This window comes from Ammospiza nelsoni, chromosome 4 (assembly GCF_027579445.1).
Source record: "Ammospiza nelsoni isolate bAmmNel1 chromosome 4, bAmmNel1.pri, whole genome shotgun sequence".
Taxonomy (NCBI): domain Eukaryota; kingdom Metazoa; phylum Chordata; class Aves; order Passeriformes; family Passerellidae; genus Ammospiza; species Ammospiza nelsoni.
The window spans coordinates 72,190,618-72,217,534 of record NC_080636.1 but is presented as its reverse complement, the minus strand read 5'-3'; the positions used below and the strand labels follow the sequence as shown (position 1 = coordinate 72,217,534).

Below are 26,917 nucleotides of genomic sequence, written 5' to 3'. Positions count from 1 at the left end.
TTTAGAGAAATAGGTTTGCATTAATGTGGCTTAATTCTGCCTTTTTGACTGATTTATATTAAGTGGAGCTGGGCTATATTAAATAAACTTTTTAGAAAGTCATGTAAATTTGCATGCAGTGCCTTTCTAATAACACCATATTGTTTATGAAGCATCACTATTATTCTGTGGTGTTAATATGTTGTTTATAGGAGTACTACTGTGTAGAAGCAGCTCCAGTCTCATAGTAGGCTGTGGGGAACAAAAATATTACAATTCCCTCTTAGATTTACTAGAATTTTTTTTGGGTGGTTGAGGACATTTTCCACTTTTTAAAAACTTTATCTCAGAAGAAATAGCAGGAGGCATTCAGAAGATATAGTTATTTAAAGCTGGAGTAGTAGAAATGGAAAAAAATGAAAAGAAAGAAGTTCTAGGCTCTGTACTTTAGGATTAACAAGACAAAATTCTGTTCTAAGGTGTTGCAAATGATAGTAGAGAAGAGAGATGTGCATGAGTATTAGTGCAGAATGAGTAGCATTCATCATTTTCCTTTTCTGAAATTCACCAGAAAGAATACTCATTTCACTCCATGAGGATGGAAGAGATGAGGTCTCTGAAAAGATTAGAAGACTTCTGTACTCTGTTATGTGCAGATTTTTATTTTATATAAAAATTTCACATTTTTATATAGTTAAATCTTAACTCTAGGTGCATGAAGAAGCTTTATACTACTGAGTACCATCACTGTGAATAGTATTGATGGAAAGCAAGCTGTGAAGAGATTTTTTTACTCTGCAGTAGGGCCCTGCACTATATCAGAGACATATGATGAAGGCTTTCCCAATAAGGGGAAAATCGAAAGTATACTCAAGCTTGGAAAAATTTTTGACTAAAGTTGATGGTCCTTTACTGTTTCAGAAGTGAATCAAAATTTTATAGTGACAGTGAATTGAGACTTCTCAGAATTGCAACTTGTTCAGAGCCAAGGGGCTTTTTACCCTCAGTAAATTTTATTGCCTTCAAGTATTTTACATGTGCCCTGTTTTAGTATCCTGTGTCCTCAGTCTATTACAGTCTCAACCTCTTTACCTGGTCAATTTTTTCAAGTGAATATCTTCCCATGGAGAGTTTTTTCCAACAAATTTATATTTTCTAATAAAAATCTATGTTACATTATCTGATTCTGGCTAGAACAGTGTTTCCAGTCAGCTTCATTCCATATGATCGTTATTCTCTCAAGAGCCTTAGCATCAAAATGCTTACTACTGCATTTTAAACTCATCTGTCACCCTGAACTGTACAGAATAGTAAAGACAGCAACTGAGCTGATGTTTGCTGTATTTTGTGATTTCATGAAATGCAGGAAAATTTGCAGTGTGACTTTAAAATCTGAAGGTAAAGTTCTCTGTAGCAGAAAACTGTATTTTCCTTAACTGATCACCAGAATTGTTTATTCCTTAATAATTAAGTTAATTTCTTTGATTTTATAGAGTACTTGTCAAAATCATAAAACAATACAACAATTTATGTAATGCTCTTTATCAGAATGCCTATGAAAAGGAAGAGTTAATTTTTGGACAGAGTTTTGTTATTCCTTCATGTTGCTGAGTGCAATATATGTCTTCATTACCAGTTCAGTTTTGATTTTGTGGAATCACTTGTCATATGTTATGTAGACCTGATGCATAAGATGCCTAGCAAACAAAGCATGAGGACTAATGTAATACAGCAAAATATTTTTTTACGTGAGAGGTTGACTTTCCCTAATGAAATATTTCGCTTTACTATTAAAGATTTGCTTGAGCCTTTTAAAATAATGTATTTTATTCTTCCTCGCCTCTTTAGTTACTTCTCTTTTTAGATCAGTTTCTTATCAGTTTCTTATACTCTTTTTTCATTTTGAGAAGTTGTGATTTTTATTAACTATTACTCTAAAGTACTCTAATTCTTATTCATAGAATTGTTCACGGGATTATCATACCATGTATGGGGAACATGATAAAACATTAACAATAACCAAATTGTTAATAACCAAACTCTGTCCAATACCTTGAAGACTAAGACAACTTACAACTATTTTACTTTGTTTTTAACCTTTAGGTGTCGCAGACATTTTTTCACAGACATCCTTTCTTTCAGATTTCTGCATTTTCTGGGAAGCAAGGGCCTCAGAAAGAGACTGTAAACAATTGTTATCAGCTGCTGTGGAATGCAATAGGATGCACCTATTTTGACCTGTGATTGGTTCATGTTCCCATGTTTATAATTAAGGGCCAATCACAGGAACAAGCTGGGGACAGAGTCCCTGGACACAACTTTGTTATAGATTCTTTCTTTCTATTCTTAGCTTAGGAAGCCTCTGCAACTTCTCTCTTTATTTAGTATAGTCATAATGTATTATATATCATATATCAATAAATCCAACCTTCTGGTCAAGAAACAAGATTCTCATCTCTCTCTCACCTCCAGCGACCCACTCAGGACGCTGTAATACTTTAGGTATTATTTATATTTAATCTTTAGGTACCTTTGGCATGTTGCTCACTTGAAGACAGCATAAAAAATCTATTATGCAGAGATAGGATTTACCTGATGAACATACCAACTAATAAAATTTGGCGAAACGTGGTATTTCCTCCCTTCTGGCTTAAAGAAGAATCTATGAGTATTTGTCAAGTACTGTCAAAAAAAGGTTGACTTAATAATGAGAAGAAGACTCTAATAGACACAAGAGTAATTTATATATTACTGGGGGATTGGTGGTTTTTTTTAATGCTAAAATATCCCTAAATTATTTTTCTTCTTTTGTTACATTGCAAAGATACAACAGCATTTGACTTTCAAATAAAAAGTGTTGGAATTCTGGGCTTAATAATCAAACATGTGAAAAGATTTTAGATCTTCTCTGTAGTGACAGAAGCACTAGATTTTTTTGAAGTGCCTTTGATATGCTCACAAGTCCATTTTTATCATTTTAGTCCAATATTTTGATTTCAGCATGATGATTTAATGAGAATGAACTTTTGTTCAAAATTTGAATGCTATTTCAGAAAAGAAAGTGGTTTGGATTTGCAGTAGGAGTATATGCAGTGGTGGATGCCGCTTCCTTTTGCACAGTCCTTGTGTCTCACGCAAGAGATTTTTCAGGGAGAATTTTGGCAACTGACTCACTTTTCTTCTTGAATTGGAATAGATGAGCAATGAAAACTTCCCCCAAATTTGTGCCCATTTCATAGAAACAAAGATCTCCATGAAAAAATCTGCTCACTGCTTCTTGAAGAGATCTTTGTGTTCTATATGTTTAAAATTGCCTTTATTCTCAGGAACTATTTAATGATCAGCGGTTTGTGCTTTGTCCATGTTAAATGCTGATGTTAATGTGGTCTGGGTGTTGTTTTGCCGTTTTCCTTTTAATCCCTCAGAATTATTCTACTTAAAAAGGAAACTGAATCTGATTGCAACCTAAGCGTGTAAATATACAGTTTTAAATTGGAGTTTTGTACAGAGAAATTTTATTAAGCTTGAATGCTTCCTCTTCTCTATGAACAAATTATTTGACTCCTCTCCAGATCATCACCTCATTCTGAACCTAGTCTTCATTTGAAGAAATCCATAAGCATCCTGCTTTGTTAGACGCCACTTTTTAGTTTTTGGAGTTGTTTCTCATCTCCATATAATTCTTACAGATATGATGTTTACGAGCTATTCATTTCTCACGTAGCAGGAATACAAAACGTATTTGAAAATTCATCCATTGTTTGTAAGAGTGTGAGTCACATATGTTGGCCTAGATGGACTCAAATAGAAGCATGACTTTCTGTCACAACTGCCAGAGTCAAATAATAATGGATTTCATTATTGTTCTACCAGAGATGTAAAAATAAATAAATACAGGATAATAAAGCTACCTGCCAAAGCTTTTCACATTAAGCAGCCTTTGATTGACTGAGCACAAAGGTTTAGGTGTTTGTAAATTGTGAATCTCAGAAAGAGAGAATTTTCTTTTCTCTGTCATTGGAACAAATGAAAGGATTGTAGAAAGGAAAGAGAGTTTCTGGAGGGAAGAAAAAGGAAATGTTAGGCCAGAACACCTTATTTCCCCCAAAAGATCCACTATCTATTTTTTCAACTGTAGGAATGGGTGACAGTCACAGCAATAAAGCAGATTTTCTTGAGGAATAGGAGGAAAATAATTTATTTTTACCTTGCTACATTTTCATTTTATTTTTCAGAAAGTATAGCAGTATTAGGAAAAGCAGTCAGAGAGTTCCAGAATAACATCTTACTTTTTCCATTACGGAGAAGAATGCAAATGTCCTGTGCTCTTTATGCTTCCCTGTTTAAGGACAAGCTATGTGTATTATATTAAAACATTCTTGAAAAATAGCTGTCAATAACAGCTCCTTTCACCTCATGTACTTTCCTTTGTTTTCTCTTCTTCAGAATTACACACATTGTCATATATTTTCTACTCAGAACACAGTTCATGTCAGTATTTCATAAATTTAGTTGTGTAATAGCTTGGAGTTCAGAGTTTCTAAAATAGTTTAATATGTATACTAACATAGGGATATAGAGTTATATGCCTGATGATGGATGTTACCGAACCTATTCATAAAAAACATTTTTTCAGTTTAGCCTCAGATTTTGTTGATGTTTATCCTTGAAAGTCTGTGTCAGCACCAGCATTAAACTAAATCTAGTTTTTAATGCTGTTTGAGTACATTTTATGAGACATTATAGAAGATGAATTATGCATTATTTTATGCACACTTGCAATGGTGTCTTTTGGAGTTTAGATTTCATTCTATTTCATTTCATAGTTTTATTTAACACTTGAATTGTCATGGCCTTGGGGTGTTCTACTGTTTTTGACTTCAGCTTGGGTTCTGTAGACCTTCTATTTTCCTCCCATTTCTTCACAGGCCTGTAACAGCTTTTCTGCTTTGTTTTTACATCTGTTCTTCAGGGAAGCTACTTTTTCAACAAGATTGTTTCACAATAGTTCAACAATTGTATCAGAAAAATAAGCAGTGAGTTTGTTTAGATGACTATTTTCTAATACTGCTCTTATTCTAGGGGGAATGTAGAAATTACAGACTTTTTGCACATTCCAGTCCTATTCACTAGTGTTTCTTTTAAGGACTACCATGCTTGAGGGAATTCATCTTGCTTACAAAATTTCACAATCTCAAGAAACAATTGCCAAATCCCTTATGAATACCTTTTTTTTCCTTTTCTTAGTGTAGGAATTCATGCTATTCAAGGCCCAGAATTTACACCTGACTGAATGAATGCCAAATTGGATTTTCATGGAATATATTAGGGAAGCTATGTAAAATAAGGTTGTAGTGGAGGAGCTGTAATGAAAACACCCATCCTTGCTTTACTTTACACTGGTAAATTTATTTATTTATGTATTTAGGTATGGAAGAGGAAAATCCCTGTTGTTCAATACAAGGCCTCTGGGTTTTATTTTGTTTTGAAAACTGCTTACCTTATTTAGCTTTCTCATTTTCTTAGAAAAATCAGAAGTTGAACTGTTTTCTGCATGATCGCTGAAAGCTTAAATCAAGTCCACACAGAACCCTTGAATAACACAAACCAAAGTGGAGAGTTCAATTGAAGTCTAGAACAGATGAATGTTTTAAATAACAGCAGGTTAAAATATGAATGATTGATATTTTAGTCTTCAGTTGTTTCCCCTTTCTTATGTTTAAGTTATTGGCAAAGAAATGTGATGTCTTATGCATAGAAGGATATTGGAAAACATTTACCATTGCAAAACATCTCTAATATCTTGGTATTGAAAACAAGTCATGGTGGACATGCAGATTATTACCACATTTGAAATCATAACACAGACATGTCTTTTTTACAAATGCTTTGGCTGAATCAAGTAAACAAATGAAAGCTGAAGATTTACTTTTTTTTTTTTTAGCTGTGTTTTGTGTATGTCCTTAGATGCAAGCTTAGGAGCCAAAATCACATGCTTAAGATTTTTCATTAATTTTTTCCCTGTGTTTGTGTCTTCCATCAAATATAAGTTCATGACTGGAGAACTGGCTTCCCATGGCTTGGACAGGTATATTCCTCACTGGGTAATAAACTGGCTGGATGGCCAGGCCTGGAGAGTGATGGTACAGGGAGTTACATCCATTTGGTGGGTTGGTCACTGGTGAGATTCCCCAGAGCTCTGTATCTGGCTCAGACCTGTTCAGTATCTTTACTGGGGATCTGGATGAGAGCATTGAGTGCACCCTCAGCTAGCTTGCAGATGACACCAAGGTGGGTGGGAATGTTGATGTGCTGGAGGGCAGGAAGGCTCTACAGAGGCCAAGACTCAAAAAGGCCAAGTGCTGGGGTCCTGTGCTTGTGTCCCAACAGCCCCATGCAGTGCTACGGGCTTGTGGCAGAATGGCTGTAAAAAGGCCCAGCAGAAAAGGACCTGGGGGTGCTGGTTGACCACCAGCTGAATATGAGCTAGTGTGTGCCCAGGTGGCCAAAGAATGCCAATGACATCTTGGCTTGTATCAAGAATAGTGTGGCCAGCAGGACCAGGCCATGATCATCCCCCAGGCTCAGAACTGGTGAGGGCACTCCTCAAATCCTGTGTCTAGTTTTGAGCCCCTCACTACAAGGAAGACTTTGAGGTTCTGCAGTGTGTCCAGAAAAGGGCAATGGAGCACAAGTCTGATGAGAATAGGCTGAGGGAGTTGGCGTTGTTTAGCCTGGAGAAAAGGAGGCTCAGAAGGGACCTTATCACTCTCTACAACTGCCTGAAAGAATGTTCTAAGTGGGGATTGGTTTCTTGCAAGTAAAAAGCAATAGGAAAAGAGGGAAAGGCTTCAAGTTGCATTAATGTGTATGCGCGTTATACTGGATATTAGAAAAAATTAATTCACTGAAAGAGCAGTCATTGGAACAAGCTGTCCAACAAACTGTTAGAGTCACCATACCTGAAAATGTTCAAAAAACATAGATGTGGCGCTGGAGGATGTGGTTTATTGTTGAAGATGGCACTGTGGGGTTAAGAGTTGTCCTTAGTGATCCTAAAAGTCTTTTCTAACCTCAATGATTCAGTGGTTCTATGGAAAATTGATTTTTTAAAGGCATTACACTGTCTGTATTTTCTAGGTGATTGGTGGTTATCTCTCTAGAAGTCTAAATTGGACTGAAGCTTCTTCCTCCCTCTCACATAATGGAATAAAGAAAATAAACTGAAGTTAGCCAGAATTATCTTACATATGAGTTCAGATCTGAGATAGGAGTAGAGCCATTGCTGTTGACCGTTAGATTCTAAAACTGAAAATAAGGAAAAAAAAGTAATACTTTATTCATCTGCTGTTTCTTATGGTGTGTATTGTCTTTTAAGGTGTCTCTTGGATATTCTTATGAGATTACACATTATTGTAAAATAAAAGGCACTAAATCCCTGAGAAATTTTTAAGAAAGCATAATTTTAATTTTTTATTGTGCTTTTTAATGAAGCACAATATTATTAGATAATAATGTTAGAAAAAATACTCTATTTACTAAACGCTTCTTGTCAGTAGTTTTGTTACACATTTATTCAGTATGGCGGCATGACTTCTCAATTTTATGGTACTCGAGTTAAGCAAATGCCAAAATAAAACGGCAAATAGTCCACTTAGAGGGGGATACAAAGGAACTGAAACAAACGAAGTAAAACCCAGACCTTGAAAGTCTGAAGAATTCAGTCATTAGCACTTGGAATGCTTTCTGTGTAAGCTGCAGGAATTTCACGGTACTGACGCAACTTCAGATGGTGCACTTAACACTTTGCTAAATCATTTGCACATTTTTATCTGTTTCAGCCTTGGAAATCTTCAGTTTCTCTTTTGTCATAGCACACAGGTATCAAGTTACAGGAAAGCATGCCTGGTTCTGAAAAAACAGTTTGACTTGACTGCAATGCAGAATCAACGGAACTTTTTTTTTTCCTTGCAGAGTTAATTTGTGGTGCTCTTGTGGTGTCCCTGTGAGCAGAATATTACTGTCAAGACTTCTGTCTATTCAAAAAAGTTCTTCAAGAAGGGAAACGAGGGAAGGGAGGTCATATAATTCTTGTGGGGATGAGAATAGGAAGATAGAAATTGAGTACCCGCGCATTGTCAAGTGTACATGCCCAGACAAAATCACTCCAATAAAGTTGTGTTTGAAAAAAATAGGCCGTATACACTGATGAATATGGTTTAAACTGCCTATTAAATTCAGGAGGAAAGTGAAAGATAACTATAAAGGAAATATGTAGCATATTTTCAAGGTACTGGGCTTTTCAACTTCCTTTTCAAAAAAGGTTCAGGAGCTCCAGAAAGCTTTACAAATACATTATCCATAATTTTTCTGTTTTCTAGTAATTGTAGTGCTAACAGAATTATTTGAAATTCATTTACAAATACATGTGCAGCAATGCTGTTAAAATGTCTTTTAGCTTTAGTTGAACATTCAAAAAGTAATCAGGTTAAATTCTGTATGAACTAAAGAATAGGTTTAAAGACTCAACAAGAAGTTTGTCTTAGGCAGTATGACTGGAAGCACACTAATGCTTAAATTCTTCAGAAATAGGTGTGGCAGTTAATGGATTAAACTGCTTTAAAAGTCATTCTTGTTCCTACTTGTACTTTTTTTTTCCCCTAGACTGTAAAGCTATGCTATTTCATGTGCATACAAAATGCACATGACTTAAAATGAATTATAGTTCTGCCATGACTTAAAATTAATTATATGAATGTTACCTTACAATGTAGTGTTGAAAAGAAAATCATACAGTTATATTCAGTCATGATTGTGCATAAGGATAAATTTATAGTGTCAACAGGTAAGTGTTTATGGCAAACAAAGCCAGTTATCTGGGTCATTCCAGCAACTTTGAACTAATGAGTCATTTCACACAGATCTCATTTAGGTTTGTTTGCTGTAAAAACAGTGTTTAAAAATAGAGGAAAATCTATCGTGGATTATCATTCCAGTTATTCAGCTAAACTGTTTATGGGTAAAACAATTGTAAAACTTTAGTTACAAAGGCATTGCCACTTTCAAAGGATTTATGATTAAATATTTATTTCTGCTTCAATTAATAATTTAGGGTTGCCAAGTATAAACAGGCTTTGGTGACCTGAAATGACTTTCAAGGTAGCTAAATAAATAAAATATAGTAGCTCAAAATAGTTATTCCCATGGCAGAGTTTATTTCTCTTATTATAAAGAGTAAATTTATATCTGTGTATCTCATTTCGTAGATTTCTTGAAATTACTTAAGAAAGTATGACGTGCGGCAATCTCTTTAGCTTTATTAATGGTTGTGAAAGTTAGTCTTGCTTTTAGAAACTCTATATGCAACAAGTATTATAACAGGATTTTTGTTGTCATTCATTTGAAATATTTCTGCGCTTCAGTAGCTAAACCACTGAAACAGCAGACAGGGCTTGGTAGCTGTGGTGGCCAGAGGTTTCAGTTTAACACTCTGCCTTTTTCTGGTGGGAGGAAATGTGACAGATGAACCAGGAAGCTATGCATCACTAGAAATGTTCTTGTAGACAGCACCCCATTGAATTGGAGTTTAAAATTATCTCTTTTGTTTTCATACAATTAGTTCTGTAGCTTGTATTTCTTAAATGCGTAATAAGGATTATCTATTACTGTAGCCCTAGATTGGTTCTTATGTAGAATGCTGGTGGTTTTTATCAAATTCTAGTATTATCTGTGAAAAAGTTGTGTTTTTTTCTGTGTTTAGATGTGCAATTTGTCACTAGACAGAAGTTATATCAACTAATACAAAAAACATGACTGTTGAAATATCTGACTAGAATTTTTCTTTCTGTTGAAAGCTAAATGCTTTCTCATTCGTAAAGATATATATGGTTTTCTCATAAGATTGATTCTCCATGGAGTAGGCGAGAGAACTGTTTGTATTTTGACTTTAGTTTGCTTTTGCATATTTATTAGAAGAGAATAATCAATTTGATAGCAAACTATTTCCATAAAGACTGCTGGATATAAAATTGTAACTGTATTACTCAGGTTTAGCAGGAAAACTATACTTTTTTCTCTTTTACTTCCTAGGAATTATATATCACAGAAAATATCTTTAGTCTAAGCACAGAAAAACTTTTCAGTAGTCACATTGCTTGATTGAATCACCTCACTCAGGCATTCTGTTCTGTGAAAGTAATCACTTATATATTTGAGTGGGCATCTCTTTTTCAGGTGTTTTTTAATAGACATACATAGATGTGGAAATAATTTTAAATGGATTGTTTGGGTAGACTATTCTCATATGTCAGGACAAAGATTTTTGGTACTTTTTAATATTTTTTTTTTTTATTTTCATAGAGCAGTATTCCCTTCTTAAAGAGGTCTGGAAAAGCATTTTGCATTTTTGTGTTAATGCCACTTAGATTTCAGTGTGATTTTTTCATATTCGTAGGTATTTTGGGTTAATTCTAACATCTTCAGAAAAACCCCACAACTTCCCTGAATATATGGAGCAAATAGGATCAGTCCTGCTCTGAAAAAAAAAAAAAAAAGATAAGAGGTGTATACACAATGCATGGGACTCTGCATCAAATTAAGCTTACTTAAAATGGCAAAATTAAGTCAGGAAAGTTTAAGCATAATTAAGATTATTTTCTTCTAGGAAAATGTTATTTATAGAAATATTATTTTTAAAACTCTCTCTTATCTCTAAAATATTTAGCTTTTGTATGTTGCTTTTTGGGGAGTTTTTGGGGTTTTTTTGGTGTTATCGGTGTTTTGTTTTGTTCTTGTTTCTTTTCAGAATTCCACACGTGTCATTGCTGTCCAGGTTTGTTAGCTAAATGTCTCTGAGAGCTATACTCATATATACAAGCGTGTAGTGTTTTGCTGTTCTTTCTGAAGGGCCTGTAAAGATGGTATCTTACCTTAATAATCTTTAATTTTCATGTGTTTGTGTTTCACACATGTAAAGGAGATGGAAATTGTTAGTATCTTACTGCTTTTGTAGAAGAAATTGAATGAGAAATTCCATATAACAGAAATATCGTGATATTCTTCTAAATATACTTTTTTCCATAATGTGCCACTGATTAACAGTTTGGATTACAGAACACACACCCACATGCCCTTTGTGGGGTTATTAATGCCTGGAAAATCTCTTGAAGCTCCCACAGTGTTCCTGTACTGGGTCTTTCTGTCATGAAAGCAGCCCACATAATGCTCTCATCGGTGACCACAACGGTGCCGAGTTTGACACTGAACATTCTTGAATAACATAAAGGCCTTTTCTATTTCCACTGTGCCCCTCTGGAAGCAGGAAGCTGGGAGAAGACATGGCTGGTGGAGCTGGCCCAGGCTGGCCAAAGGGGCATCCCACTCCATGAAACATTCTGCTCAGTGATGGCAGCTGGGCAAAAGGAGGAGGACGGACTGGAGGGGGGAATACTGGTGGTTAAGACATGGCCCTGTTACTTCTGCTGCTTTTCAGAGGATGGCTGGGCATCTGCCTACCAGTGGAAATTAATGAAAGAATTCCTTACTGAATTCCCTCTGTATTCCTGTGACAGTGAGCAAGCAATCGGGTGGGCAGTACGTGGTATACAGGGCCAACCCACCACAGTTCCTTTGTAACAACTGCGAAAAAAAGGACAGTGTCAAATTTATTAGGAGCAAGTATTTCACATCAGTAAAACTGAAAATACTTGACATTTCTTCTTTAGCTTTCCTTGAACAGAAATGCTGCTGCGCTTTAACCATATGGTTTAAATGCTGCTCAATGTGTGTGCTGCTTTTTCTAGTACAGGTCCCTGGGGAAGGTGGCAGAAAGACATCACAGATTTATCTGTAAGAAGGGCTTTGAAGTTAAAAACTTCAGCAAAACAGTGTTGTTTCAATGTCTAACACAGAAATTGAATAATACCTGTAATATGGTATGCTAGTTTTTACCATGGGTAATTGAATTACCTATTTCATGGCAGCTAATTGATCAGGGATGAGTTAAATTTTCTCTTTATAATGTTGTTTCATACAGAAACATATTTAATCCCAGGGAAAGCCATATGTAGCTATCAAGGAAACAATAGTTTTTTACCATACTATTAGCTCAAAATGTCTTCTTCATGTCGAAGCTGGCCAAAAAGGAGCAGTTAATATTATTGTGTGATATGGCAGTTAAACCTTCTTGAAACCTAATCCTAACAGCCTACTTCTTGCAACCTTCTTCTTGAAACCAAATCCTAACAGCCTCCCTAATTTTAACTAAGTAAAAGGAAAATTCTAGTCAATAATTTACTCAAAACTTTTGATTGTTTTGATTGTTTTCATCATTGTTGCTGAAACTAATCAGTTTGGCTTGTGAATAACAAAAAAAAAAATAAGTTGTTTTGTCTGACTGAGAACTAAGCTAGCCCTTTGTGATATTCATAAAGCCTTATTTCAAATAAGCTTAAAATGTGTGAAAGGTTGTTCAGACTATGACCTTTGCAAAACTGCTGTCACTATGATGCACATTTCCTGCTCTTGCTGACATAGGGTGATGTGTTTGGCAGAATAGAGGATTGCCTGCTGTGCTGCAATTGAAAAGCAATCGGCCATTTGAATAAGGGTCCATGTATCTGTGATGAGGCAAACATGTAATTTGTTTCTGCTTTGTGTTAAACTCTTTTTGCCACTGGTTTGATGTTAAATGAATTATAAGCATTTTTCAAAATAAAGATAATATGTGAAAAAGACAACCACAGCTAATGCTAATTGGAGCTAAGGATTTTATTGAAAGTAATGAATTACTGGCTTGAAATTGCTCAAAGACACTAGTCTATATTTACACTTAGAGCCAGCAGTGCTCTTAATTCAAATCTATTCAGCTGTTGGTGTCAGACCTGTGTGCATTTTCCATTCCCCTCGTGTAAGGCGAGTAGCATGTCTGGAGCCCACAGACCATTTTATAAATTGAATGGTCACTGCTCAAATGTGAGCAGGGTGATTAATGAAGGAGATTTTTACAAAGTTCAAGGTGCCCAAGAATCACCTCCTAGCAGTGAGGGAGAATTGGGCAACGCCTTGGTTCCCATGAGCATGAGGGCTGTGCTTGCCAGGAGAGTGATGTCACCTGGGGGAGCTGGCAGGTGAGGTGGCACACAGGACCTTGCTGTGTGGGCACAGGGCAGAGCCCTGCTCAGCACAACTGGGATGCTCACCCTGACTTTGGTGTGGGCAGAGATTTGAACAGGCACCTCACAGGAGGAAAGGCTCCCTAGTGGAGTTGTCACAGGCATTTTCTCTGATATCAAACAGGTGTTTCACAGCCCTGTTAGTGAGCAAGAAAGTTTACAGATGCAGGGACACGTGGAAATGCTTTGTAATTGCAGGAGGCAAGGGTCAGGCAGCTGCTGAGCCCCCTGATGTGGGCACCTGGAGTGGAGCAAGATTATAAAGGGGTTGCTACGAGGATGAGAGAGGAGCAGGTGAAGGATCTGGAAAGGGGGAAAAGTTTCTACCTAAAAAGCAAAAGAGGTTTTTGTGTAGTTGTGGTGGTATTGTCACTTCTCCTCATTGTCTTATGTGGCATATTTGTTCTTGGTCTTCAATTTTAATCAAGTAAAGGAGGTATGATTTGATTTTTCTCTATTCTGAGGAAACTAAATCTGTGAATTTTGCTGAAGACGGCTTCTAAGTGCTGGCAAGAAAAACAAATTCATATGATCAAAGATGCTAACTTGACTGTTTCTGGCTGAGAGATGCACTTTCATGGGAGGTTTCAATATTTCAGGTTAATAGCTAGGCAATTCAGCATTTACAGATCTCCCTGATATTACTTGGCATTATTTTGTTCTCCTTTTTCTTACTGAAGTTTTGCAAATTATTTCCTTTAAAAGCATGGCACATTCTTCTAATTTGTTCCAACTTACCTTTATAGGGCAATAAGAAAGTAATTTTATTTGAATATAGAGTCCGTATTCTCCTAAGTGTATTTAGGCTTGACTTTTAAGGTTGAAAAAATCCTGTACAGTCATAATGCCTGTGTCAATTTCTGTAAGTTGTTCCTCAGTGATAAATACTGAGTCCACCAGAAGATTTCAGTCATGTTCTATGGAGGTATAAATCTTCACAATACTTCCAGTGCCCCTACTGGGAAGGAAAGAGGAAATGTAGGTGTATGTCTGAGGGCAGAGGGGGAAGGCAGGGAAGAAGGAAGGAAAGGAGAGTACAAGACCCAGCCAAAAACTTACTTTACACACAGGCAGAATAGACTTTAATGTAAAGCATTGGACCTTACTTGCCTGGTGCTGAAAGAAAACCATGCCAGAGGAAGATAATGGTGAGCCATGTGTATGATTTTCTTTCACTGCTGCAGGCGGGAGCAGGGCTGTGAGCTGCAAGGGACTGTTTGTAAAGGCCATGGGCTGCAGCTCCTCATCCTGCTCCTGCAGGGCTCTCGGGCTTTTGTTTGTCCTTTTTTCCCCACCCTCCCATCTTTGAGCCACTAGTTCTTTCAGTTTGTTAAGATATGCACTGTTGCGTGGTGGAAATTCATTACTGTAATTGTTATATTGGCAAATTTTTGAACATTTTTTTATTTACTCTCAAATAATCCACTCTTTTCTTCAAATTTTGTCCACTGCCCAAAATATTCCTATCCAAAATAAAAAAAATCTAAATTTCTGAAGAATTTAATATACCAAGACTTAGGGATAATGAGTAGTGCAGATTTAGTGTCATGTTGAGTCAATGTAATTACAAGCTGTTCTGGCTAGTGAAATAAAAGAATTGTTAAAGAACTGTTGCTAAAATGCTACAGTTCAAAAACAGGAAAAATCTGGAGCTTAATATTTATGAGCAGATTCTCACAGGTCATACTGGGGTCTTGCTCAGTGTTAATGCCCTATGAGTCTTAATGGTAGGTGGTGATAAATCTTGTTTGCTACTAAAACCTGAGACTACACTGAGCACTTACTAAAATAAGGATTACAGTCTTGCTTGGGCCTTTGCTTAATACACTATCTATGAAAGATACAGCTGTAGAGGTGGAATTGTAATTTACAGAATGGTTTTAAGTAGAAGAGGGGATAATGACACCACAGGTCTTTTGACCCGAGAAATTACCATTAGTTATTTGCACACAAAATATCACTGCATTGTCTTGAAAAGTACTACCACTTTGTTTTTCATGACACGTGGGTGATGCAGCCAGTTAGGAAAGAAGTCATGAATGTAAATTATGTTGTTAGGGAAGTAAGAAAACAGTCTGAGTTTGTGAGAGAATGCTCAGCACACGGAAAGCCTGTGTGTGTGTTCCAGCCCTGGGCCAGCTGTAGAACATGGTGATTCATACTCTCGTGAATTTCCAAAGTTTCACTGTGCAATGTTTCTCTAAACTGATTAGATAAAAGGATAAAGTATCTGTGTGTATTTCTGTGAGTCTTTAACATGCTAAAACATCAGCTTAATTCCCAGATGTAAATGAATCAAATTGTGACCTACAACTTGCTCAGCTATGGATGCTGTTGAAGTATCCTTTAAATAGGCAGCCTGTATGAGGAATCCCAGCTGAAAACTTGAAACTCTTTGGGTTTTTTTGGTTTGGGTTTTTTGGGTTTTTTTTTAAGTTAAAGCTATTTTACTTTACTGTCTAAAAATGAAAACTTCTGCCCTTCTATTTGGTATCTGTTTAGAGTTTTAAATTTCAAGAGGATCTGAAAAATCTATGTGACTGCTTTGACTGTTTTGCGTGCAATACATTTTTAGTGAGAGTTGTTAAAGTGAAATTTTTTTTTTAACTTTAGGGTGTTATAATTTCAATGTTTCTTATTTTCAGATGGAACAAAGTACATTTTGTTTCCTCTCAAAATGTGTTAATATAATACTTTTTTAGTTGAAAATTCAGAGTACATAGCTCATATGTGTACATGGTTCCCTGTTTTTGTGTTATGGCATTTGACAAATGTAGACTTGTCTGTCATCACATAAGCAATAACAATTGCTGGAAAAATATTTGCGTTTATGGCTAGATTATTTTTCATCCCAAATTATTGGCTTTCCATCTCTTAATATTGAATGTGCTGCTTACCTTCCAGCTAAATTACTGAATTATATCTAAATATGGTATCCTAAGTTCTTCTCAGACTGATTTACGTTCTAAAATGTGTGCTTAGGTAGAACAAGAGCCTTCTGAAAAACAGTGTTTGTGATTATGATGGTGTCCTGCAGGGGTGATGTACCCTAAGCAATTTTATCCCAGGAGATTTAGCTATACTGACATTCAAGAAACCCAAGCAAACAACCAAACAAATCCCCTAAAAAACCCCAAGAAACTGAAAAAAACCTCATCTGTTATCAAGGTATCAAAAGTATACCTTCAATAATAATATATCCAGGAATGAATAGTAATAGTGTCAATTTCCTGATGGCGACTGACATAGTCAGCCATTCATGGATGGGCTGCATGCCACAGCCCATATTTGTTTAAAATGTGATTTCTTTTTTGTTAATGGCAAGATTCCTGTAGCTTAGTAGCAGTTCCATTCCAATATCAAAATTATGGAAGTAGCATTTTGGAAACAAAAAATAAAATTAAGGATTTGCCAAATATAGTGATTTTGATTTTTGCAATTTGGCCTTGAGCAGTGAAAAGCAGCAGAAATTGGTTTTACTGAAGCTGGGTTTTGGTTGTTCGTTTTTTTTTTAAACTTATATCTAGACCCATTTCTTGGTATTTCTCAGTACCTCTTTAGATTGATTTGTTTATGTTTTCATAAGTGGGTGCATATTTAATTCAAATTTATGGTTATGTGAGCATTTTGTTACCTGTTTTGGAATTTCATGGTTTTAATTTATTTCTTTGCTGTGAGTCATCTGGTAATCTAGTAACTACAATTTGGTGGAGTGCTTCAGAGTACACTTCTAAGTGTTTTTTCTGAAGTATCTACTGTAAACACCACATAGCTGCTCCTTCTCAGTTCAGAATAGTGCCTATTAAACATGCCAAAACTTATGGCTGTAACATAATGCTGACTGAAGGCTTTAGATTGTATCTGGAGAAAGAATCCTGCTTCTCTTGAGATCAGTGGGAATTTTACCACAGACTTCAGTTGAAGGAGTTGCATATGCAGTGATGTATGCAAATTTATGTATTGTTTTGGAGTAGTTAATGGTGTAAAATGAAGACATATATAAAACATCTTTTACATTTTTTTACAAAACATAAATACAGTTTTTCATTAAGGCATAAAAATTGTTTGTTTATTGCTGTACATAATTGGTATATGTTGGCAAATACCAATATTATAAATATCAATATATGTAATGTAAATTATTCTCCCTTATCTGAAAGAAGGTGTTTTGCATTCAGGCATTAGATTCAATTATAGTGCTAAGATGAAGTCCCAAGAGAAGTATTAAATGAATTCTATTTTCATATCATACAGCACAGTATATTTTTGAGTCACCACACACCTCTCAATAATTCAGAGCAGTTGTCAGATGTGTTTTGAGATCTTTATCTTCAGTTCAGAAAGCATAAATAATAATGGTTTATGTACTTTGTCCTCAAACTGGAACAATATCATCACTTCAAAGAAGTTCTTGCATTCTGTAATGTGAATACATGACCTGTGCTGCAAAGCACTCTTGGGTATTCCAAAGCTTTACCTGAGCTTAGCTTTTGTATAAGAAAATAGGGAAATTTGCTTTACATTAATTTCTGCCAGTCTATGTCTGTTGCTCATGTATAGTGGTGATACGTTGGCACAAGGAGGAATGCTTTCAAAAACTTATGGGAACAATTTAACGTTGAATTGGATTTTCCTGTTTCAAGTAATTTTGGTGAATGAGCAGGTTAACCCACCATCAGTTGGGCCTTTACAAGTGTATAAAAATCACTGTGGCTTAGTTATATCTGCCATACAACACCTGAGATGAATATGTAGTCCTCTCAATTTGTGCTGAAATTGTCACCAAGTAACATAGTGAAAGCATGTCATTAGAGCCAAATTTCATGGTTGTGTGCTTTCTGTAGTACGTTTGTCTAGAACATTTGTGCTGTATGAGAAAGCAAGAAATCAAAGCATGGTTGTCTAATAGACCCATAGGCTTCAGAAGAAAAAGTGGCGAGATTTTATATCTGCCACTGAAGTTAAGAACATAAATTCTCAGTGGCTTGAAGAAATGTGCTTCAAGCTATTGTATTGACATATTAACATTTTGCTATGGAAATTGAATCCATAATGATCAAATTGCTACCAAATTATGCATTGTAATTTGCTTCTTCATGCTATTTTTATATGGGTTAGCCAACGATGGATTCAGCTAGGATGTGAGGATAAGGAAAGTATTGCAAGGCATTAGAATAACAGGTGTTTGTTCTGGACATTAGGAGTACAAAGCGAGAGAATAAAATTAGGTAACTGTGAAGGACAGTGTCTGTTCCTACATTTGGAGGCATTTTAGTATTTTTATACATACTTTATGACACAATTATGTTGTCAGAAAGCCTATTTATTAATAATTGCTATTTTGTTTCTGTTTTCATATTCCCATTGTTTTCACATCATACACTTTCTCTTGCCAAGAAGCCATAGTTAGTTCTATGGCAGTCAAAATGGAAACTGGGCATATAATTGGGAAATATTACTGTGCACTGAACTTCCCCTTTCACCAAGAGATCTACTACTGACAACAGTGCTTATCTTACATGGTGGCAGCAGCACATTTAGCATAGAAAGCAGATGGCTTTGGTAGTCTAATGTAGACAATGCATTTCCTTTTTTTATGAGCAGAAGGAACTGAAAGTTGTGGCCAGCAGAAACTCCTCTATTTCTACTGCAGCAGTCTTAAAGCTCTGTTTGCCCTCCAAATCACATTTGTCATAATTGAAATACCGCTTAGAGGTTCAGGTGACTCCTTCTAGCCACCATTCAGTTGATATATCAGTCCTGCTCTTCCACGTTCTGTTTCCTGAAATGTCATTGTAATGCCACCACAGAAGTTTGGTCATTTTTTGTTTTTAAATCCTCCATATTGATTCAGAGTCCTGATTCTGCTTTAGTTGTTCTCATGGACCAGTCTCAATGTGTAAAAGTCCATTTTATCTGCCTGTCAGAGTTTGTGGAGTTTCTGGAAGATGCTATTAATCACGTGGTTTAGATTCAGGTAGTCCTGCAAAGGAGCACAGAGTCAGATTCAATCCTTATGGGTCTCTTTCAATTTGAGACCAATCCTATGGTCTAAATTCTAGCGAATACATTGTTCTATTGCATGCAAAAATGTAGCAATCTTAAGGGGACAAACTTCAATATACATTGAAAAATTAATGATTTACTATGAATTTTTTAATGAAGAGTAACTTTTGTTACTAGATCTTGCTCTAAATTGCAGTTAGCCTATGACAATGATTAGAAGTATAAAAAATCATCATAAAGACACTAAATATTTTAACATCAGGCCAACCTATATTTAATATTAGTCAAGGATGTAACAAAAGACTTAGTCTCAACTCATTTACTCAAATCAATCCTTTTTGTACCTTGCATGCAATTAAGGAAAATGTAGTTATTAAATAAAAACCTTCTTTTTTTTTTTTTTTTAAAGGGTATTTTGGTCAGGATGGCCATTTTGGATCATGTGAAAACAAGTACTGTGGTCTGGGCAGGCACTGCGTTGTGAATGGGAAGACTGGCCAAGCCGAGTGTCTGTGCATGGAGCACTGCAAGCCACATTTCAAACCTGTGTGTGGGTCTGATGGAGAATTCTATGAAAACCACTGTGAAGTGCACAGAGCTGCCTGTCTGAAAAAGCAAAAGATCACCATTGTACACAATGAAGATTGTTTCTTTAAAGGTAAGCATGGCTGAACAATATCTGGAATATTGCTATCGGGTGTGTGTTTTCAAGCTGTTCAATTAAATCTCTATAGCGTCTGCACCGAGTGTAGAGTGAATAAATGACTTGAAATATTAATACAGTAAGTATTGCACTCCAGAGATACCTTATGGATTTTTTTTCCCTTTTGTTTATACTCCATGCTCTAGGCATTTAACCTGAATAAACCAGTTATCTCTTAGAAACTAATCTATGGCAGCTTGCTTTACAAATGCGGTTGCTGACCTCATTCATCTAAATGTACTTATATCCCAGAGCCTGAAGCATGATAATCTTTGTTGCAGGAAAAACAGAATTTAGGGTTTCAGAGGAGTTTTGGAAGATTGCAGGACCTGTGCTCATATTTGATGTTGAAGTTGATAGATCAGCGGCTTGTTCGTGGCTAAATGGGTCTTTCTTGCTTTGAATTTGGATAATGAAAAGTTTACTTCTGTACTCATCAAAGCATGCAAGATTAGTTACTTTTTAATCTTTTGAGTGCTGAGATGCCAGCTTGAATTCTGAGAGCTACACCTTATGCTAAGCATTTTATGCTGACAATGTCAACAATTGCAACATGCTCTGTTTTTGTGTAATTTGAGCACACCTTGCAGGTTTCTGGAACTCTGCCAGTGCAGGGTTTGAATATTTGTGAGTACTTTGACAGATTTTGAGTGTGTTTTCACTGGTTAAAAAAAGGTGAATGGCTTTGCTGGGAGAGCATTTTTTTTTAATAAGGCCCTTTTTTATTAGTCTCTTTAGTGCTTCCTGAAAACATGATAAACTCTGCAAGTTCATAAAAAAAATGCTGATGCACAGGTATCCATAGGTTAAACTGGGAGTGTGGAAATCTAACAGGAATCCATATCTAAGTAATAGCAAAAGTTTAACTTTGTTCAGAACTAACTGTGGACTAACTGTTTAAAATTGATATATCATCACAATATATAGGCCTTAAGCACGTAGCACATGTTCTGAGGTAGTGGAAAATAGAAATGGGATTTTAGGAGTATAACATATTGTGCTTGTAGGGAATGGTTTGTGCATTAACAACAAAACATGAATGCATTCATCTTAGCAATCACAATCTCTTTTTAAAAAAAACAACTTTGATGATGCAGTACTCTGGTAGAAGAAATGACAGTAGAAAACCACAGAATGTTTAAATTTAAGGTGCTAATTTCAGTTCTGAAGTATGGTGTATACAACAGAAATAATTTCAAGGCATGTGTGGGAAAAAATTATAGCATTGCTACAAAAGAGATTTATTTATGGAAATGAGACAGTACTTCAGGTAGAAATGTAACCCAAAGGTTGCCTTAAATTTTGTTAGCTCGTCTTTGTTTTAAATTCGCCATGCTTCTTTCACACTTGTTGTTGTGGACAATGGAGTATCTTAATGATGTTCAACTTCAGACATCTAATTTAGGTGCTGGATTACAAAAGTTTAAAAGTAGGTTTTTCCTTTAGTCAATGACAGTCTTTAGCAAAGAACTAGGGTATCCGACTGACCTTGTCTGAGATGCCTTCTGCAAACTGTTATTTGTGAAGATACTCAAGTTCTCTAGTTTGGACTATAACTACATGTCTAAAAATAATGTGAAATATTTCATTTTCCTTCTTTCTCATCTTATGTTGACTTCAGTAGTGTTCAACATGTGAGATGGGAACAGTTATTTTTCTTTTTCTTATTTCATATATATGGACTTTCTTGTATGTTAACTTCACCTGCTTCATAGCTGTAGTGGAGCACCGTGCTGTTAAAGCATTGTTGCCTTTTGTGACTATCTTCCAACATCTCCTGTCTTTTGTAAATATCTTCCAACACCCACCATATCTATATGGTAATGGAGGCAGAAGATGTCAAACTACTTTTATATGATTTATTCTTTTACAAAACATTTCTAAGCTAACCACTAGTAGATTGCCTTCAATAAAGCTGAAGGTTCTGCCAGTAACAGGTCAAAAATATTAAAAAGCTAATAGGAAAAACCCCTTAGGAGTGCTCCTCCTGGATAGAGAAGGGGAACCCCATCACTACTGATGGTGTCAGAAGGGCACTGCCACAGGTCCTCCTTGTTATTTAGCTAATATCCTCCAGCACAAGGGATCTCATTTCAAGGAGCTGCTTCTGAGACCATAAAAACTGGAAGAAGAACAAAAAATAAATATTCTGAGTTCTTTGTTTAGGCTTTCACAAAATCCATTAGAAGAGGCTAGTCTGAACTGGGGCGGGGTGTTGGGGGAGGAATGCCTGCAAGATGCTGTTAGATGATAGGATAGTCACTGTCAACAATGTCTACATAAACACAGCAGTTATTTTTAATTTCTGGTTCATTGCTAATTGATTTTCAGATTAAACTACTGTGTACTTAGCTGGTTTTTTTTTCAATTTTTTTTGTGTATTTTATCTCTAACAAGGCTGTGCTTTGGGGTATTTGTGCTTCAGATCCTCTTACTGGATTTTCTGTTCTACCCTCTTCAGGGGGAAATATTTGTTGATGCAGAAATTTTAAGTTTTAGATTGGGTAGGGAGCTCAAGATGAGAGGAGCTGAGAAAGACACCTTATTTAAATGAGTAAGCTTACTAGAAAACACTGTATTCTGTGTCTGGAGAAAAAAAAAATTAAAAGCTCACGTTCTATATACCCAATTACCATTATAATAGTAGCTAGGTAGCTATAGTTATTTGAATAATACATTTTGTAACCACACGATTTATAGTTGATCTCAAACATCATGAGTTCTACTTAATGGTTTGAAAATTGCCCTTTTAAACACTTACATGCTAAGTGGAATTTAAAGATTGCCTTGCTAAATGAAAGAGATCTTTGGCTTATATGTTGAAACTCCATTTAAATCACTGAGAAATGTGTGTCTTAGCTAAGCTGTGCATAGAACACAGACAAAAAGCATGAAGGCCTTCAGAGAGAGCAATTTCTGAAACATTTGGTAAATACATTTTGTGGTAGTGAAAGCTGTGTCAAAGCTGTACTCTGCTGACATGCTATTTTTTTAACTAAAACTTCAAATTCTGATGCATTATGTGCTTTATATTGTACCTTATTTATTTCCAGATTCATTGGACTACTTCCTTTTTTCTTTTTTTTTTTCCATTTCACTTGCTATCTTTATTTCTTCACATCAAATTAAATCACACCTTTTCCTGAAATATGTGTGGAACACATGCAAAACTGTAATTGAAGTTGAAAGTTTTTCCTTGATGATTGAGACTGTTTTGTAAATGTTAGATTTTTCACACGGATCAAGATAATGGCCATACTAAATTAGAAATTACTTTTCCTCCACTCCTGTAATTATTCCCTCAGTTACTTATTGGCATGTCATGATGCATCAGACACTGAATGATTTTTCCTGCTGGCTTGGTTAGATTTTTGCATGCCAACTGTGACCCTGAGAATTAGTCAATAAACTGTCTCAATTTCTTCTCATATAGATGCAAAATGAATTCCACAGAGAAGCTAATTACTTATAATCTCCTTTTCTATGAATTTAAATTAGAAGTATTTTGTATACCTGTAGAGTCCTCTATTTTCCTCAGATAAAGTCCAGTGGCCTGTAACTGGATGTTAGGGAATGAAAATTCTGCAATCATTTTCAGATGAGCTCTCAAGCCTGAATGATCTAAAAAATGTAAAATATTTATGATTATTCTAATTAGAGATTAAAAACTTTCTATTCAATTCATCACATATTTTCTATACACCCTGAGCTTCTTATATGTTTTACATTATATTTATTTCCATACAATGATACACTTGGTCATCATGGCTAATAGCAATTTGCTTTGAATCTTCAGGAATGTAGCAAATACTTCTATATACTTTGAATTTTCTAGAATATTTGTAGAATAAAGTTAACTTCATATGTAAGCTTTTTACTTTTATGTAGCTTCTATGACACCCTTATGAAACTACCATTATTTTAATCTCTTATATTTCTTTTCTTTCTGTCTCATTTTAATTTGGTGAATATTTTTGTCTGTTAAAAAGTCTGTGAGCTTCAGATTTCTTACTACTATTACTGAAATATCTAGATATCTAAATATCTAAAGACTGCTATGACATTTGCTTTTCCCCTGAGTGTTCCTGAAAGACAAAGTAGAAACGTAGCTTGGAAAGCTTGCTCCCAGTACTAAGCTGTTCAGAGAAGAGGATAAGAGCTGGCTGTGAAACTGACTTTCAAATTACTTATTCAAAGTAAGTATGAGGAAACTGGAAAAAGTTCAGAAAACATTTGCAGGAATGACCAAAAGTAGTAAATGGCTTAAAAAATATACGAAGGCGTCCTACGAAATCATCAGGGTGGATGCGAGTGGCCTGCCTTGTATTCCAAGAAAAGAAATAAAAATTATGAAATAAGAAAGCAGAAACAAATTCAGAGCAAGCTTTTGACATACAGCAGATCCTGTGAGTAAAAGCTACATAGGATTTCAGCAGCAGACTGTAAATACTAGGGAAAAAGCCTATAGGCTTTCTTTCTTTTTAAAGAGGGCTGGGGGAATTAGTTAAAGTGAACTAAATACTAACTATCCGACAGAAAAGATCTAGGATGCCTATCTAGCCTCGACAGTGACTTCCACAAGATTAGTTCAAAGATTGTACTTTTTAAATTTTTGTGTTTGATTTGTGCCCTAGGTGATCTTAGATTGGTTCTTAAAATATTGGCACATTAATTTAGAAGCACTGACATTTATTTAATCTTACCTGATGTTCATATACTTCCAAAGCAAGCATAAAAGTCTGTCATTTTATCAGTTTCACTTCTAGAAATATTTCATTTGTCTTTTATATAAATCTTAAACACATTATTCAAGTTTGATCATTAGCCATCTTTCAAAAGAAATTAGGGTATGTTAATGTGAATATCAATCCAGTATTTTCAATGAAAAAACTTTTTTAAAAGATGTATTTGCTTTTTTACTTTGGCTATCAGTTGGCTTCTCTGTTGAAGTTCTCATGAACATCATTATTACACTCTTTCTAAAAGCCTGGATGTCTGCATATAACATCACCCTTAAGGTTGCTGCCAATAAAGTGTCAAGCTTCAGTTATCACTCCAGAAGTATATGTTCAACACAAGCTGTATTGTGAAAAGAAATCTGAAAAAAATCTTTCAGAACTCGAAGTTTCTGCTTGATCTTAAAACATTTGATAGTGTGTAGGAATTATTAGATTTAGATTACTAATCCAGCCTATGATCTACATATCTTCCCTTTAGTGTAACACTTAAGAAATTAATATTAACTCCTGATTTCCTGCAGGGATAACATTAGTAATTGCCCATTCACAGAGTGGTAAAAATCCCTGTTAATGGCTGGTGTGGTACTTCTTTCTGCACTTTGTTGGAAAGTGATGCTCTAACCAACAGAAAGCTGGATCTTTTTAGTACCCTTGGAAACCATACCATAAATTTTAGCACTGTTCCTCTACTGTGCTATCCCCACACAGTTCATTTTCCTGAGTTGCATTGCTCATGAGATTTGGAAAACTGCTGTTTTTTCCTGCAATATCTATGCAAGATTTGTCTCAAATATCTCTTTTAAATTCCCCAGTGTTACTTTAAATGGCTTAAACTAACTGGCAGATGAGGCCAACATATGTAATATCTGCTACTAGATCTGCAGAGTGAAGCTAAATTCAAGGTATTTATGAGGACATGCATATAAGAAGCTTAATTTAAAAACTGAACATTCAATATTCCCTGCTTCACTGCTGTGGGTGATATTGTATATCTTTGCAGCTAAAGTCTTGAACTCTGCTCTTTCTTTCCTCCTTTGCATTGAGGTCAAACTTCTGAAATGTTGGATGGGGCAGTGGCAGTGGGGGCAACTCCTGAAACAAGTTATGAATATAGATTTGGCTTTTATTGCTTGGCTAAGGATATACTGCAAAGACATCCTTTCAGTGTATATAAATCTTTGTATATAAATGTCTGCAATTCTGGGATAAATCTGTTAATCAGTTCTAACCTATTATGTATTCTACATTCACATAGTGATGAAGAATTAGTGTTCTCTAGCTAATCTCTGTACAACCTTAATGCAGTTTAAAATTTCTTGTAAGGTCATCACTGCTGTTTGATACCGCACAAAGAAGTGGGTCTGTGGACATCACAGATTTTCACTGGTAGAAAATTTAAAAAAATTTAAAAGTTTTTCCAGTAATGATGTTGAATCTGTTCAAAGAAGCTGTATTAACCTCACAGCTGCGTTCTCAAGTCTCTGCCAAGTCACTGAATCAGACAACCAACATTGTAAACTCTTCTTCGTTGTAGATACTAAAAATTTGGCTGGATGTGGTCCTGGGCAAGCAGCTCTAGGCGGCCCTTCTTGAGCAGGGGAGCAGCACCAGATGATTTCTTATGGTTTCCTTCAACCTCAGCCATTCTGTGGATAAGAGTCTCGGAAAAAACCATCCTTACTTATACACCTTCAGCCTGATTTTGAACAAACAGAATGTAGCTCATGGTGCTAAAATTCAGCCAGTAGTTTCTGGTATTGTTGAGGAAGAATTGGAGAGATCAGAGAAAGAGAAGTAGAGCTCTGGCAAAGTGTAATCAGTGGACAGAGTTCTGCTGGTGCCCTCCTTTCAAACCTCTAACTTGGGCCTGTGGATAGGGCAGTGCCACTCATAGGATAGAATATTCTTTGCTTTCCTGCTTTTTCAGTACGGTCAGAAAATTGTTGATGTGTTGCTGGCAGTACAAGGATTGAACAGGTATGGTTCAAATCATGTCTCAATTTCTGTGCTCAAGTAGCCTTTATAAAAATTTTGGGAAAACGCAAAAATAAACCACCACACAATTTGATTTTGTGACATTCTAAAATAAATATTGGTAGTGCCTAGTATTGAGGATAGCAAATGTTTTTAAAACTGGAAGAAAACACGTAACAGTAGTGCATAATGTAGTGACAAAATGGCTGCTTGTACTTCAAAATAATTAAAAAATTATTTTTTACTATCAAATTGGTGGTATGGGATATTGAAAATTATTATGTGATAAGTCAAACTACATGTTTTGTCATAAATTTGTGGTAAATAGAGGAAGTCTTGTGTTC

General features: G+C 35.6%; 1 protein-coding gene across 3 annotated transcripts in view; it reads left to right on the top strand.

The window, feature by feature from the left end:
* FSTL5 (follistatin like 5) overlaps window positions 1-26,917 on the top strand; it is a 377,325-nt gene that overhangs the window by 172,993 nt on the left and 177,415 nt on the right. For all 3 annotated transcript variants that reach the window (XM_059470972.1, XM_059470973.1, XM_059470970.1), the window contains one exon: window positions 19,567-19,815. In XM_059470972.1, the coding sequence (XP_059326955.1) occupies window positions 19,567-19,815 (249 nt within the window). The remainder of the gene's footprint in view (window positions 1-19,566; window positions 19,816-26,917) is intronic.